Source organism: Eurosta solidaginis, chromosome 5 (genome assembly GCF_040869045.1).
Source record: "Eurosta solidaginis isolate ZX-2024a chromosome 5, ASM4086904v1, whole genome shotgun sequence".
NCBI lineage: Eukaryota > Metazoa > Arthropoda > Insecta > Diptera > Tephritidae > Eurosta > Eurosta solidaginis.
Genome location: NC_090323.1, coordinates 167,341,321 through 167,359,806, shown reverse-complemented (window position 1 = coordinate 167,359,806; position 18,486 = coordinate 167,341,321). Strand labels below are relative to the sequence as shown.

Genomic DNA, 18,486 nt, shown 5'->3' with positions numbered 1-18,486 from the left:
AACTTCAGTTGAAAATCTAGAAGGATATAATTTTTAACGTTTTTTTTATACCGTCTATACAAAGATATTATCTTTAGGTATATATTTTATAATTTTTATTGTTTTGCTATATTTCTATTTTTTTCTTTTTTTTTTTGAGCAGGGTTCGAAAAGTTTTTTTTTTTTTTTATATAACCCAGTGCTAGAGAGATTATCCATTCTGGCTATATAGCGTACCCCTACTTGAATTATCTCTTGTATGGCTGTTTGTAGAACAAACCTTTTTATGAACAAAATTGTAAAGTTAGCAAAAAAATTATCCCTTTGATTGTCTCAATTGGGTTGCTATCCTTTTGTGAATTAATATTTTTTACCTTTACTCCATTAACTTAATTTATTCCCAAAAGCGAAATGTGCACAATTTGCTAATCTTTCTTACAATTACACATTCACCATTTATTATATGAACACATTTCTCACACTAATACATACACAAATATTTATAGTGCTAACAAAAAAATATTTATTCAAGTGTCTCAATTAATTTCGTCTATAAAGCATTCACTCCCAGCTCAGCATTTCGTTACGTACATATACACACCTACATATATTTGTATATGTATATGTTTTAATGTGTAATAAAACTTACCCTATCTCCTTTTTCGCCAGTCATTCCTGGATCACCACGTTCACCTTTCTGACCTTGCTGACCACGTTCGCCTGGCGCACCTGTATCACCTTTATCACCAGGTGGACCTTTCGGACCGGGAGAGGAACTACGCATCGCACGCATTGAATTGCCCATTAAGGATTCCTTTATGTGTATTTTTTGTTTAGTTTACGTTTTTATGTGATTGCGTGTGTGTATGAAAGGAGAAAAATGTAAAGAATTCGTTTGTTAAATTCAGAGCACAATAAGTGTATACAAAAGGTTAGAAAAATATTTAGAGGACACAGTATTGAAATCAGTATTTAAGAGTATACGTTTTTTTATTAGCTTGCGTATATTAAAGTAAAATTAGTACTTTTGCTAATCTGCCCATTGTTTGTGTACCTATAATAAAATGTTTTTTTTTTTTTTTCAACCTTTTTCTCACCTCCTATTTTTTTCTCACTATTTACCTATATTTTTTCAGCTTATCTATTTGGGTATTTGCTGTGGTACCTTTTAATGCCTTTATATACACTAAACCTTGTAGCCATGCGACAAGCACGTTTTGATTAATGATGCCACATTCACGAGAAGATCTTTTTTACTTACTATTACAACATGTTTTTAGTAGTGTTCCCCATTGTTGTTGTTGTTATTGCTTTTGTTATCGCTTTTGCAGTCTCTCCATGCTAACAGTGAATAGTCCTTATTTTATTATTTGTTTGGGTGCCAAAGGAACAAAGTAACGTATATAATACATACACACGTATGTGTATCCAAAAGTACACATACATATAAACTTGTAGAAGTACCTGCAAAAACTCATGCGATTAACCCCTAAAGAGAATGATATGCGATTGGTCTATTTTGTCTTAATTGGGGTATAATTCTTCCCGTCTAGTCCCTTTTGGGTACCGTTGGGATAAGTCAGTTCGAATAGAAAATTAAATAGATATGAAACGAATTATTTCACAAATATCCGGAGCCGGATAAAGGGCCTTATATACCAGTATCCTAGGTTAGAATTCAGAATTTGTTTTTGTTAATTTTTTTTACAATACCAAAAGGATATAAAAGAATTGTACTAAAGATAATAAAATTATAAAATCTGTAAGAATTCCTGCATGAGTCGAAAGAGGTCCTATCCGAGAGTACTCGCAGGTGAGCAAAGAGTATCTGCCGGACAGTAACCAAACAGATAAAAAGAGGACCTGTCCAACATCACCCAGGGGACTAACATCACAAATGGGGACCTTCGAACAGTACCCTTTAAGGGTATAAATCAGAGTAGAAAAATGATATGTCCCCTAGTACCCGAAAGGGTACAAAAAGGACCTGACCGACATTATCCATAGGTGTAAAAAGATACCCTGTCCGACAGTGCCCGCTCAGGTTTTCCGCGCCAATTTATTGTTAAAACTTCTTTAGCGGCGTTGGTACACTGTGGTCAACTGTGGTCTGGTAAAGGTAAAACCCGACAAAACGAGAAAGAAAAAATATCAATATCTTTTAGCGATATTTGTAGTTTTATAATGGTCCTTCACTATCTCTTGTGCATTAGCATTTTGCGGCGGATCATTAACACTTGCTTTACAGTTCTTATTTTGGAGACGTCTTCATTTTCAAGTTAACATAACCACCGTGGTGTGATGGTAGCGTGCTCCGCCTACCGCACTGTATGCCCTGGATTCGCACCCGGGCAAAGCAACATCAAAATTTTAGAAATAAGGTTTTTCAATTAGAACAAAATTTTTCTAAGCAGGGTCGCCCCTCGGCAGTGTTTGGCAAGCGCCCCGAGTGTACTGCTGCCATGAAAAGCTCTTAGTGAAAACTCATCTGCCTTACAGATGCCGTTCGGAGTCCGCATAAAACATGTAGGTCCCGTCCGCCCAATTTGTAGGGAAAATCAAGAGGAGCACGACGCAAATTGGAAGAGAACCTCGCCCTTAGATCTCTTCCCGTTAGCGGCTTATATTTATTTTATTTATAACCATTAGTGATAAATTCACTCATAATTTGATTGGATGGGGCGAAATATGCTATCAATGTACCAGGTAAAATTTTTCTTTTCTGCCTGCGGATTGTTGTTGTCGAGGTCAATACGCATCTTTTGACATAAGAAAGTGTTAATTATCATTGGAATATCATTTTACTACCATTGGAGTTCAAAATGCAACTGGTGCCTATTTGAGTCTTTATTGACAGGAAAAGGGCTTTGTCTTCATATGTTCCCAATTGCGTACAAAGGGGATTGGTCCTGTCGATCCCTTTCGGGTGCAAATGGGTACAATTGGTGTCTTCATAGGACAGGCTCAAACAAAAGGGAACAGTTTAACTCATACAAAGAAATCACAACTGGCATTGGTCGCATACTCCTTTGCGACTCATCGCGGATTCATCCTACATCAATCGCATTTTTTGTAGGGTAGTTTGTACATACACACTTACAAAATAGTAGTGCGGATTTTAAAAGCGATTCAATTCTAGTTTCCAAAATATTATTTTATCAATACAGTAACGGAACCATCTCATGATAAACGTGAAATTCAGAGCTGGGTTATAGTTTGGTTTGTACGCTGACCCTGTCTGCTCAAAACCTGAATTTGCACTGCTAAACTTAATAGTATGCACGCCTGCTGACAAGGAAATGCCTCTTAATTTTAACCAAAAAAGTTTTTGATATGAATGAATTTTGGGTTGTGAAAATGTGTTGAGGGATTTATATTTTGCTGTGCCCTTTTTGCGTTTATGCAAAAGCCATTCAGGTAATTTTGCAAAAGTTAACAAAAAAGTTGTATTCCCTGTAGATATATTTATGCAAAGTCATCAAATTTAAGCCTTTATATTTTAGCCGCAATTTTCACGTTTTATTAATGTTTGTCGATTTAGTTTGACCTTTTCTTTTCTAATTCTTTTACACATTATCGTGCACCATATAGGATATTGGAAATACAAAGTTGTCATAACAATAAACGCTCAAGTTACTATTAAAGTATTAATCTGAGTATTGGTTATAAAATATTTTTATATTTTGCAGCTCTTTTTTTTCTTTTGAATTGAACTAAAATATCAATAATGGGGATTAATATGTAAATTGCTGCAGCTTGTATGCGAGATTCCTCTTTTAACACCAGCAATTCATAGAAATATTTGTATAGCTTTTTTTTTTCTTAAATAAACCCCCTTCTGAAAAGGGCAAAGCGCCCGTTTATGCTCTTAAAAATCTTAAGGTACCATTTTGTGTGGTAGGTTTTTTTAGCGCATCAAAATACTTTCTTAGCCGGCGCATCATCTTTCATTAGCAAGCGTAGCCGCTGCCTTTTAGTTCACTGTATTATGTTGATTTCTGCGTAAAGCTCGCACAACTCATCATTGAATCTTCTTCGGTACTCGCCATCGCCAACGCGTAGAGGTCCATAAATCTTTCGAATAACTTTTATCTCGAACACTCCCAAAGCCGCTTCATCTGATTTTGTCAGGATCCAGGCTTCTGCACCTCATAGTACGACGGGTACGATAAGTGTCTTGTAGAGCATGAGTTTCGTTTGCTGAGAGAGGACTTTACGTGGCGTGGTTGCTATGGCGGAAATGCGTTGGCCCTTTGTAGATAACAGCCGATGCCTTTTCTTTATTCACCATGAAACCCATTTTTATACCCAGAGTGCTTTGCACACAGAGTATATTAACTTTGATTGGAAAACAGTTGGTTGTACAGGTATAAAGGAATCGAGATAGATATAGACTTCCATATATCAAAATCATCAGTATCGAAAAAAAATTTGATTGAGCCATGTCCGTCCGTCCGCCCGTCTGTCCGTTAACACGATAACTTGAGTAAATATTGAGATATCTTCACCAAATTTGGTACACAAGCTTATCTGGACCCAGAATAGATTGGTATGGAAAATGAGCGAAATCGGATGATAACCACGCCCACTTTTTATATATATAACATTTTGGAGAACACAAAAAACCTGATTATTTAGTAAATAATACACCTACAATGTTGAAATTTGACGTGGTGACTGATATTGAGACTCTTGATAAAAAATAGAAAACATTTTTTAAAATGGGCGTGGCACCGCCCACTTGTGATAAAATCAATTTTACAAATATTATTATTCATAAATCAGAAACCGTTAAACCTATCGTAACAAGGTTCGGCAGAGAGGTTGCTTTTACTAAAAGGAATGCTTTGAAGAAAAATTAACGAAATCGGTTAAGAACCACGCCCACTTTTAAATAAAAGATTTTTAAAGGGGCGTGGACGAATAAAATAAGTTATATCTTTGCAAAAAAGAGCTTTATATCAATAGTATTTCATTTCCCAAGTGGATTTATAACAATAAATAGGAAAAACTTCAAATCTAAAAAATGAGCGTGGCATCACACCTTTTACAACTAAGCAATTTTCTGTATTTCGGGAGCCATAACCCGAAGAAAAATTCACGGATCGTAATAAAATTTGGGCACAGATTTTCTCTATAGCAGGAAATATTTGTAGAAAAAATGGACAAGATCAGTTAAAGACCACGCCCACTTTTATATAAAAGATTTTTAAAAGGGTCCTAGACGAAAATAATAAGCTATATCTTAGAGAAAAGAGCTTTGTATCAATAGAATTTTAATTTCTAAATTGAATTATAACATTAAATTGGAAAACACTGAAACTTTTGAAAATGGGTGTAACACCGCCCCTTTTATAATTAAGCAATTTTCTATATTTCGGGAGCCATAACTCGGGGAAAAATTAACATGTCGTAGTGAAATTGTGTACATATATTTTCTTTATAGCAGAATATATTTCTAGTAAAAATGGACGGGATCGGTTAAGTACTACGCAAATTAGATATAAAACAAATTTAAAACGATCCTAGACTAGAATAATAAGCTATAACTTAGAAAAAATTGTTTTGAATCTATGATATTTCGCTTATCAAGTTTTATTGTAAGAGGAAATGGGGAGACGTTTTTTTTTAAACGGGTGGTGCCACGTGTTATGTAGAAAATTAATTTATCTGAAATGAAATGTACAATTGAAGCTCACGCTGAGTCTACAATGTTCGGTTACACCCGAACTTAGACTTGTTTCCGTTCTTATTCCAGATTGGAGTAAGCAGAACTTACGGCGCTGCGGGGAACTAAATTCCTAAAAATTCTATATACACAAAGTCTCTCGCCATGAAAACGAGGGAAATTTAATATTACGTGCTTTGCGTTTTCCAATTTGGTAGGACAGTGTGGAAAGAAAGAATACGCCTCTATTCTACGCATATGAAGATATTCCTTGAAACCGCCGTACCCGCTCTATATTTGTGTGAGGTGGTAGTTTAGTTCGCCGTGCTTCCGTTAATACCATTCTGCTATATTGCGAACTAGCATGAAGGTCCAGCACTCTTTTCTAACTCTTGTCACCGTTCTTATCACCTAACTATTGTTCGTCGACCTCGTCGATAAGCACATGCTATTCGTATAGCAGTAATATGGTAGGCTGCCAGTATATCTTTTGGTGGGTAAGTTTAGATCCCTGAAATACAGGTGCTGGTTGCTTCGCTTGGGCCGCCGATGTTGGGCATTAAGAAAATTTTTCTCCCACCGTCCCGAAGTGCTCCTTAATATTTCAGGAAAGCCCTTGGTTTATTTGATAATATTCTATGGTTAGGACTAACTCATCCACAGTCCACTGTGATCTCACACAAACTACTTCTGTCTTATTGCTACCTCTCTCCAGCCCCATGTTCTTCACCCATTTATATATTCTATCTGCGGCAACATTACATAATGCTTGGATCATATGAAGTTTCTTTGCCACTGCTACTATGACTATATCATCTGCATAGCGGACGATTTGCGTGCCTCCGTGGAGGTCTATTTGTAGCACACCGTCATACAATGCATTCCACAGCATTGGTTCTAGTACATATCTCTTAGGGACACCGCCGGTGAGGTTGTGCTTTCTTCGTCACTCATCCGTAACAAAGAGGAGTACTCTGTCGCTAAAATAGCTACCAATTATTCTAAGAAGGTAAGCAAGTATGCCAAATTTTCGAAGCGCTGCCATTATCTGCTTCCAGTTCGCGATGCTAAAAGCATTTATTAAATCCAAATTTATCAGTGCACAAAGTTTCCTTTTATTTTGGCCTCCGGATATGACTTCGCGGGCTATTTTGACAAATTTTTGTATTGCATCTATCGGCAGGTTTTCTTGTTGTAAAAGGCGACTATAATACCCAAGTTATTCAAGGAGTTCAGTAGCACTACCTTTTTAAAGGCTGCCAGCGTAATATATAGCTTCGCCAACCCTACTGTCAACCTCACCCACCCGTGGTGTGTCCTGTTTCTTTAGAAGACGAGACTCTGGCGACCCAAGTTCCTCATGGAACTAGGGGATGGGGCGGGCGTAGAAAGATCAGTGTGGTCATATTATATCGTTCCCGAGATGGTCGAGCTTGTACCTTCGCTTGTTACCAGAACGTACCAGACCTATAACTAGCAAATGCCCCTCAATGTCGATAGCACTCCTTCGGAGAGTGTCGTCGAATTTCTAAGCTTGATCTCCATATGTGACTCCTGCGATAGTTTTTGTCATTCCGTTTAGAAGACTTTACTTACGGAACCACTCTGCCTTCTGTTCATAAATCAGGGTAATGTAGGTCGCTCCAGCAACTGCGTGGTTATTCGCAGAGGAATACATCTTTAACGCTTTTCATTTTTAAAGACATACTTCGTAGGAAAAAAGCAAGGGGTTTTCTTGATTGAATTTTGTTTGCGCAATAACTAAGCAGGATTAAAAATCAAACAAATCCTTAAAAGAGAATCGCTTTATGACAGCTGGGATCAACAAAACAACGCTCCAGATTAAAACCACGCCAGGTCATGTTTCTATTGTAGTGATTCCCTTAATTTTAGCATATGTGGCTCCGTCCTAAAAACAAAAGTTACCATCCCTCGAAAAGGGCTGATTACATTGAACCTTCATCTAGAGATAATAGCTGAAAAGTAATGGCGATATAATATTAAAATACAATATGAGAGGACGTTTGGCTGTTAGCAGTAAAATATCCTGCTTGCTATGCCAAAGTGGACTATAGGTTTTTATTTTTGTGATTTTGGAAATAAATAAATGAAGCCAACTCATGTGACGATAATAAGAAAATTAACGGATAATCTTTTATTGCAACTGCGTGGTGCAATGATCCTACGTCAGCATCCAACAGATTGTTGGGTTGTTTATTGTGAACAAAGTGCTTTGACGATCAGTGAGATACGAAATTATATTGAAGTCTGCGTTATAAATGCCTACTAAGGGGTCTTGCAGTCGTGCAAAACTGTCAGTGAGCCAGTGTTGACTGATATAGAGCCATCTATATTCGAGGATAAAAAAAGGTTTTATAGTTAAGATCTCATTAAAACACTTTAGCTTACAAGAGCGTCATTGAGCAGTCCTTCTCTTTGAAAAACTGTAGAGAGATGAGCTTTATTACTTCACAACTCAAGAGGTTCATGCAGAACTCTCTTCAATAGAGTCTAGGAGTATTGAAATCTGAAATAGAAATGACTACACGAAATTTGGAAGACTTCGGAAGCTTACCTTAATTTTTTCCACTTAGGGGATGTGAGTTGTTGGGCCGTAAGCAGCGCTAAGATCATGAAACTTCTAAGTGCAAAAGCCTTGTTTCTATCTGCATGTATTGCAACTTCCTGACCAATTTTCAAAGCAAATTGTGAAGCTATCTTTTTCACGTTAACTGTTTTACCAAAGACAAAATGAATATTGAAAATATCTTTTTGTGGTTCCGAACAAATCAGTTTCTTTTTTTTCTACTAAAAATTTTGGAGCGCTCAAGGCTCACGAAGAGCATACTATCTGCACACTGCGTTCACATCCCTAAAAGTTAGGCCTCTTTAGTAACAGAAACTGTTGGACGTGCGAGCCGTGGAAAGAAACAGTTCTTGCTTGTGTTCTGCGCGAGTAATTAAGCTAGGTTCTAGAAAACTTCTACAATTTGCTAAGAGGACGGAATTTTTTTATAAATCCTGGCATCTGATTGGGTTGTTCGTTTGGTTGTCAAACAAATTCAGGTTACGCTTGGAACATATTCAGTCTATTTGTGGTCTTTTTAAAAGGCCAGTTCCACATAACCGAACCTTGGAGCATCAAATGATCTATATACAACGCACACGATTTCTTAAGGGTTACATAAGGCATCGCAGAAGTTGAGGATAGAGTAAATAAAATTAATCTTTATTAGATTGCGAAGCAAATACAGAGCTCACTAAATTAATTTATTAAGAATATTTAAATCTATTCGCCAGTATATCTTAGTATCACTGGTTGGTTTAGGGTTTCGAGTTGGCTCTCGTTGTATTCTTACAAAAAAAAGAAAAAAACTCATGCCCAATTGAGCTGCCTCAGCCCATCGAATTTAGCTCCACCAAACGACGAGAAATAAGAGAAAACCCCTTCCTTAAAAACTTTCGTAATCACATGGTAAATGACATATCAAATGTGTGCAATCACAATGCGACAGACGGGGTTAATTTGCATTGGCAACAAGCGCAATAAAGTACAGAGATGAGATACGAAAAATCCTATGTAAAAGGAAAAAAAACTGAATCACAACAGTTGCCAACAAGCAATATATTAAATTTTTTTATACTCAGTTGAGCAGAGCTCACAGAGTATATTAAGTTTGATTGGATAACGGTTGGTTGTACATATATAAAGGAATCGAGATAGATATAGACTTCCTTCCATATATCAAAATAATCAGGATCCAAAAAAAATTTGATTGAGCCATGTCCGTCCGTCCGTCCGTTAACACGATAACTTGAGTAAATTTTGAGGTATCTTGATGAAATTTGGTATGTAGATTCCTGAGCACTCATCTCAGATCGCTATTTAAAATGAACGATATCGGACTATAACCACGCCCACTTTTTCGATATCGAAAATTTCGAAAAACCGAAAAAATGCGATAATTCATTGCCAAAGGCGGTTAAAGCGATGAAACTTGGTAGATGGATTGACGTTATGACGCAAAATAGAAAATTAGTAAGATTTTGGACAATAGGCGTGGCACCGCCCACTTTTACAAGAAGGTAATTTAAAAGTTTTGCAAGCTGTAATTTGGCAGTCGTTGAAGGTATCATGATGAAATTTGGCAGGAACGTTACTACTATTACTATATATGTGCTAAATAAAAATTAGCAAAATTGGATGAAGAACACGCCCACTTTTTAAAAAAAAATTTTTTTTAATTCAAATTTTAACAAAAAATTTAATATCTTTACTGTAAATTAAGTCAAAATTCAACTCCAGTAATGATATGATGCAACAAAATACAAAAATAAAAGAAAATTTCAAAATGGGCGTGGCTCCGCCCATTTTCATTTAGTATGTCTAGAATACTTTTAATGCCATAAGTCGAACAAAAATTTACCAATCCTTTTGAAATTTGGTAGGAGCATAGATTCTATGACGTTAACTGTTCTCTATGAAAATGGGCGAAATCGGTTGAAGCCACGCCCAGTTTTTATACACAGTCCACCGTCTGTCCTTCCGCTCGGCCGTTAACACAATAACTTGAGCAAAAACCGATATATCTTTACTAAACTTAGCCCACGTACTTATCTGAACTCACTTTATCTTGGTATAAAAAATGGCCGAAATTCGGCCATAACCACGCCCACTTTATCGCTATCGAAAATTACGAAAAATTAAAAAAATGCCATAATTCTATACCAAATACGAAAAAACGGATGAAACATGGTAACTGTTAGTGTTATTGAATATATAAATAAATTAGCAGTACCCGACAGATGATTTTCTCGATCACCTGATCCACATTTGGTCGATATCGCGAGAACGCCTTCACATATACATCTAAGGGCCACTCGCTTTTAAAACCCTCATTAATACCTTTAATTTGATATCCATATCGTACAATCACATTCTAGAGTCAACCCTGGCCCACCCTAATGGCGATATCTCGAAAAGGCGTTTACCTATAGACCTAATGTCCACTCCCTCTTAAAATGCTCAGTAACACCTTTCGTTTGATACCCATATCGTAAAAACATTCTAGAGTCACCCCTGGCCCACCCTAATGGCGATATCTCGAAAAGGCGTCCACCTATAGACCTAATGTCCACTCCCTCTTAAAATGCTCAGTAACACCTTTCCTTTGATACCCATATCGTACAAACATTCTAGAGTCACCCCTGGCCCACCCTAATGGCGATATCTAGAAAAGGCGTCCACCTATAGACCTAATGCCCACTCCCTCTTAAAATGCTCAGTAACACCTTTCGTTTGATACCCATATCGTACAAACATTCTAGAGTCACCCCTGGCCCACCCTAATGGCGATATCTCGAAAAGGCGTCCACCTATAGACCTAATGCCCACTCCCTCTTAAAATGCTCAGTAACACCTTTCGTTTGATACCCATATCGTACAAACATTCTAGAGTCACCCTTGGTCAACCTTTATGGCGATATCTCGAAAAGGCGTCCACCTATAGAACTGAGGATTACTCGCTTTTAAAATACTCATTACCACCTTTCATTTGATACCCATATCGTACAAACACATTCTAGAGTCACCCTGGCCCACCCTAATGGCGATATCTCGAAAAGGCGCCCACCTATAGACCTAATGCCCACTTTCTCTTAAAATGCTCAGTAACACCTTTCGTTTGATACCCATATCGTACAAACATTCTAGAGTCACCCCTGGCCCACCCTAATGGCGATATGTCGAAAAGGCGTCCACCTATAGACCTAGTGCCCACTCTCTCTTAAAATGCTCAGTAACACCTTTCGTTTGATACCCATATCGTACAAACATTCTAGAGTCACCCTTGGTCCACCTTTATGGCGATATCTCGAAAAGGCGTCCACCTATAGAACTAAGGATTACTCCCTTTTAAAATACTCATTACCACCTTTCATTTGATATCGTACAAACACATTCTAGAGTCACCCTGGCCCACCCTAATGGCGATATCTCGAAAAGGCGCCCACCTATAGACCTAATGCCCACTTTCTCTTAAAATGCTCAGTAACACCTTTCGTTTGATACCCATATCGTACAAACATTCTAGAGTCACCCCTGGCCCACCCTAATGGCGATATCTCGAAAAGGCGTCCACCTATAGAACTGAGGATTACTCGCTTTTAAAATACTCATTACCACCTTTCATTTGATACCCATATCGTACAAACACATTCTAGAGTCACCCTGGCACACCCTAATGGCGATATCTCGAAAAGGCGCCCACCTATAGACCTAATGCCCACTTTCTCTTAAAATGCTCAGTAACACCTTTCGTTTGATACCCATATCGTACAAACATTCTAGAGTCACCCCTGGCCCACCCTAATGGCGATATCTCGAAAAGGCGTCCACCTATAGACCTAATGCCCACTCCCTCTTAAAATGCTCAGTAACACCTTTCGTTTGATACCCATATCGTACAAACATTCTAGAGTCACCCTTGGTCAACCTTTATGGCGATATCTCGAAAAGGCGTCCACTTATAGCACTGAGGATTACTCGCTTTTAAAATACTCATTACCACCTTTCATTTGATACCCATATCGTACAAACACATTCTAGAGTCACCCTGGCCCACCCTAATGGCGATATCTCGAAAAGGCGCCCACCTATAGACCTAATGCCCACTTTCTCTTAAAATGCTCAGTAACACCTTTCGTTTGATACCCATATCGTACAAACATTCTAGAGTCACCCCAGGCCCACCCTAATGGCGATATCTCGAAAGGCGTCCACCTATGGACCTAATGCCCACTCCCTCTTAAAATGCTCAGTAACACCTTTCGTTTGATACCCATATCGTACAAACACATTCTAGAGTCACCCCTGGCCCACCCTAATGGCGACATTTCGAAAAGGCGTCCACCTATAGACCTAATGCCCACTCCCTCTTAAAACGCTCAGTAACACGTTTCATTTGATTCCCATATCGTACAACTAGAGACACCCCTGGTCCACCTTTATGGCGATATCTCGAAACGGCGTCCACCTAGGGAACTAAGGATCACTCCTTTTCAAAATAGTCATTAACAGCTTTCATTTGATACCCATATCGTACAAACATATTCTAGAGTCACCCCTGGTCCACCTTTACGGGGATTTCTCGAAAAGGCGTTCACCTATAGAACTAAAGCCCATTCCCTTTTAAAATACTCATTATCACCTTTCATTTGATACCCATATCGTACAAACACATTCTAGAGTCAGCCCTGGTCCACCTTTATGGCGATATCTCTAAATGGCGTCCATCCATAGAACTATGGCCTACTCTCTCTTAAAATACTCTTTAATACCTTCCATTTGATACACATGTCATACAACCACATTCCAGGGTTACCCTAGGTTCATTTTCCTACATGGTGATTTTCCTTATTTTGTCTCCATAGCTCTCAACTGAGTATGTAATGTTCGGTTACACCCGAACTTAGCCTTCCTTACTTGTTATACTCAGTTGAGCAGAGCTCACAGAGTGTATTAAGTTTGATTGGATAACGGTTGGTTGTACATATATAAAGGAATCGAGATAGATATAGACTTCCATATATCAAAATAATCAGGATCGAAAAAAAATTTGATTGAGCCATGTCCGTCCGTCCGTCCGTCCGTCCGTTAACACGATAACTTGAGTAAATTTTGAGGTATCTTGATGAAATTTGGTATGTGGATTCCTGGGCACTCATCTCAGATCGCTATTTAAAATGAACGATATCGGACTATAACCACGCCCACTTTTTCGATATCGAAAATTTCGAAAAACCGAAAAAATGCGATAATTCATTGCCAAAGGCGGTTAAAGCGATGAAACTTGGCAGATGGGTTGAAGTTATGACGCAGAATATAAAATTAGTAAGATTTTGGACAATGGGCGTGGCACCGCCCACTTTTACAAGAAGGTAATTTAAAAGTTTTGCAAGCTCTAATTTGGCAGTCGTTGAAGATATCATGATGAAATTTGGCAGGAACGCTACTACTATTACTATATATGTGCTAAATAAAAATTATCAAAATTGGATGAAGAACACGCCCACTTTTTAAAAAAAATTTTTTTAAAATTCAAATTTTAACAAAAAATTTAATATCTTTACTGTATATAAGTAAATTAAGTCAAAATTCAACTCCTGTAATGATATGATGCAACAAAATACAAAAATAAAAGAAAATTTCAAAATGGGCGTGGGGCGTGGCTCCGCCCATTTTCATTTAGTTTGTCTAGAATACTTTTAATGCAATAAGTCGAACAAAAATTTACCAATCCTTCTCAAATTTGGTACGGACATAGACTCTATGACGGTAACTGTTCTCTGTGAAAATGGACGAAATCGGTGGAAGCCACGCCCAGTTTTTATACACAGTCCACCGTCTGTCCTTCCGCTCGGCCGTTAACACAATAACTTGAGCAAAAACCGATATATCTTTACTAAACTTAGCCCACCTACTTATCTGAACTCACTTTATTATGGTATGAAAAATGGCCGAAATCCGACCATAACCACGCCCACTTTATCGATATCGAAAATTACGAAAAATGAAAAAAATGCCATAATTCTATACCAAATACGAAAAAAGGGATGAAACATGGTAACTGGATTGGTTTATTGACGCAAAATATAACTTTGGAAAAAACTTTGTAAAATGGGTGTGACATCTACCATATTAAGTAGAAGAAAATGAAAAAGTTCTACAAGGCGAAATCAACAGCCCTTGGAATCTTGGCAGGAATACTGTTAGTGGTATTGCATATATAAATAAATTAGCAGTACCCGACAGATGATTTTCTGGATCACCTGGTCCACATTTTGGTCGATATTGCGAGAAAACCTTCACATATACATCTAAGGGCCACTCGCTTTTAAAAGCCTCATTAATACCTTTAATTTGATATCCATATCGTACAAACACATTCTAGAGTCACCCCTGGCCCACCCTAATGGCGATATCTCGAAAAGGCGTCCACCTATAGACCTAATGCCCACTCCCCCTTAAAATGCTCAGTAACACATGTCGTTTGATACCCATATCGTACAAACATTCTAGAGTCATCCCTGGCCGACCCTAATGACGATATCTCGAAAAGGCGTCCACCTATAGACCTAATGCCCACTCCCTCTTAAAATGCTCAGTAACACCTTTCGTTTGATACCCATATCATACAAACACATTCTAGCGTCACCCCTGGCCCAGCCTAATGGCGATATCTCGAAAAGGCGTCCACCTATAGACCTAATGCCCACTCCCTCTTAAAATGCTCAGTAACACCTTTCGTTTGATACCCATATCGTACAAACACACTCTAGCGTCACCCTGGCCCACCCTAATGGCGATATCTCGAAAAGGCCTATAGAACTAAGGATTACTCCCTTACTCACCCATATCGTAAAAACATTCTAGAGTCACCCTTGGTCCACCTTTATGGCGATATTTCGAAAAGGCGTCCACCTATAGAACTAAGGATTACTCCCTTTTAAAATACTCATTACCACCTTTCTTTTGATACCCATATCGTACAAACACATTCTAGAGTCACCCCTGGCCCACCCTAATGGCGATATCTCGAAAAGGCGTCCACCTATAGACCTAATGCCCACTCCCTCTTAAAATGCTCAGTAACACCTTTCGTTTGATACCCATATCGTACAAACACATTCTAGCGTCACCCTGGCCCACCCTAATGGCGATATCTCGAAAAGGCCTATAGAACTAAGGATTACTCCCTTTTAAAATACTCATTACCACCTTTCATTTGATACCCATATCGTACAAACACATTCTAGAGTCACCCCTGGCCCACCCTAATGGCGATATCTCGAAAAGGCGTCCACCTATAGACCTAATGCCCACTCCCTCTTAAAATGCTCAGTAACACCTTTCGTTTGATACCCATATCGTACAAACATTATAGAGTCACCCCTGGCCCACACTAATGGCGATATCTCGAAAAGACGTCCACCTATAGACCTAATGCCCACTCCCTCTTAAAATGCTCAGTAACACCTTTCGTTTGATACCCATATCGTACAAACACATTCTAGAGTCACCCCTGGCCCACCCTAATGACGATATCTCGAAAGGGCGTCCACTTATAGACCTAATGCCCACTCCCTCTTAAAATGCTCAATAACACCTTTCGTTTGATACCCATATCGTACAAACAAATTCTAGAGTCAGCCCTGGTCCACCTTTATGGCGATATCCCTAAATGGCGTCCATCCATAGAACTATGGCCTACTCTCTCTTAAAATACTCTTTAATACCTTCCATTTGATACACATGTCATATAACCACATTCCAGGGTTACCCTAGGTTCATTTTCCTACATGGTGATTTTCCTTATTTTGTCTCCATAGCTCTCAACTGAGTATGTAATGTTCGGTTACACCCGAACTTAGCCTTCCTTACTTGTTTTTAATTATACTCAGTTGAGCAGAGCTCACAGAGTATATTAAGTTTGATTGGATAACGGTTGGTTGTACATATATAAAGGAATCGAGATAGATATAGACTTCCATATATCAAAATAATCAGGATCGAAAAAAAATTTGATTGAGCCATGTCCGTCCGTCCGTCCGTCCGTCCGCCCGTTAACACGATAACTTGAGTAAATTTTGAGGTATCTTGATGAAATTTGGTATGTAGGTTCCTGAGCACTCATCTCAGATCGCTATTTAAAATGAAAGAAATCGGACTATAGCCACGCCCACTTTTTCGATATCGAAAATTTCGAAAAACGGAAAAAGTGCGATAATTCATTACAAAAGACAGATAAAGCGACGAAACTTGGTAGATTAGTTGAACTTATGACGCAAAATAGAAAATTAGTAAAATTTTGGACAATGGGCGTGGCACCGCCCACTTTTAAAAGAAGGTAATTAAAAATTTTTGCAAGCTGTAATTTGGCAGTCGTTGAAGATATCATAATGAAATTTGGCAGGAACGTTACTCCTATTACTATATGTACGCTTAATAAAAATTAGCAAAATCGGAGAAGGACCACGCCCACTTTTAAAAAAAAATTTTTTTTTAAAGTAAAATTTTAACAAAAAATTTAATATCTTTACAGTATATAAGTAAATTATTTCAACATTCAACTCCAGTAATGATGTGGTGCAACAAAATACAAAAACAAAAGAAAATTTCAAAATGGACGTGGCTCCGCCCTTTTTCATTTAATTTGTCTAGGATACTTTTAATGCCATAAGTCGAACAAAACTTTACCAATCCTTTTGAAATATGGTGGGGTCTCAGACTCTGGTACGATAACTGTTTTCTGTGAAAAGGGGCGGAATCGGTTGATGCCACGCCCAGTTTTTATACAAAGTCGTCCGTCTGTCCTTCCGCATGGCCGTTAACACGATAACTTCAGCAAAAATCAACATATCTTTAATTAACTTAGTTCACGTGCTTACTTGAACTCACTTTATCTTGGTATGAAAAATGAACGAAATCCGACTATGACCACGCCCACTTTTGCGATATCGAAAATTACGAAAAATGAAAAAAATGCGATAATTCTATACCAAATACGAAAAAAGGGATGAAACATGGTAAGGTAATTGGATTGTTTTATTGACGCGAAATATAACTTTAGAAAAAACTTTATAAAATGGTTGTGACACCTACCATATTAAGTAGAAGAAAATGAAAATGTTCTGCAGGGCGAAATAAAAAACCCTTAAAATCTTGGCAGGTATAACATATATAAATAAATTAGCGGTATCCAACAGATAATGTTCTAGGTCACCCTGGTCCACATTTTGGTCGATATCTGGAAAACGCCTTCACATATACAACTACCACCACTCCCTTTTAAAACTCTCATTAATACCTTTACATATTCTAAAGTACATACAAACATATTCTAAAGTCACCCCTGGTCCACCTTTATGGCGATATCTCGAAAAGGCGAACACCTATAAAACGAAGGCCCACTCCCTTTTAAAAATACTCATTAACACCTTTCATTTGATACCCATATCGCACAAACAAAGTCTAGAGTCACCCCTGCTCCACCTTTATGGCGATATCTCGAAACGGCGTCCACCTATAGAACTAAGGCCCACTCCCTTTTAAAATACTCATTAACACCTTTCGTTTGATGCCCACATTGTACAAACAAATTCTAGGGTCACCCCTGGCCACCTTTATGGCGATATCTCGAAACGGCGTCCACCTATGGAACTAAGGATTACTCCCTTTTAAAATACTCATTAACACCTTTCATTTGATACCCATATCGTACAAACGCATTCTAGAGTCAACCCTGATCCACCTTTATAGCTATATCCCTAAATGGCGTCCACCTGTAGAACTATGGCCCACTCCCTCATAAAATACCTTTAATGCCTTTCATTTGATACGCATGTCATACAAACACATTCCAGGGTTTTCCTCGGTTCATTTTCCTACATGGTTATTTTCCCTTATGTTGTCACCAAAGCGCTCAACTGAGTATGTAATGTTCGGTTACACCCGAACTTAACCTTCCTTACTTGTTTTTTATTTCGTTAGCCTATGCTGCGCTTGCGAATGCAAAGATACAAATAAAAGTAATAAGTATAATAGCATTGTATACATTTTATATAAAAATGCCAGAAAACTACAGTAATGACAACAACAACAATAAAGATATTATTAAATACAGTAGTTGCAACAACAAAGAATTAAGTGCAACTAACAATCTCTCTTCCTGCTGCATATATCATCGACGGCATTGCTTACATACATACATACATGAATATGTACGAAGGCTATTTTGATATACCTACATAGTCAAATATATTTATAGTCATACATATGC

The 18,486-nt window shown here is 38.0% G+C and overlaps 1 protein-coding gene across 17 annotated transcripts in view; it reads right to left on the bottom strand.

Annotated features, from left to right (window-relative positions):
* LOC137233656 (collagen alpha-1(XV) chain-like) overlaps positions 1–18,486 on the bottom strand; it is a 1,316,768-nt gene that overhangs the window by 262,633 nt on the left and 1,035,649 nt on the right. For all 17 annotated transcript variants that reach the window (XM_067756874.1, XM_067756865.1, XM_067756879.1 and 14 more), the window contains one exon: positions 629–793. In XM_067756874.1, coding sequence (XP_067612975.1) covers positions 629–793 — 165 coding nt within the window. The remainder of the gene's footprint in view (positions 1–628; positions 794–18,486) is intronic.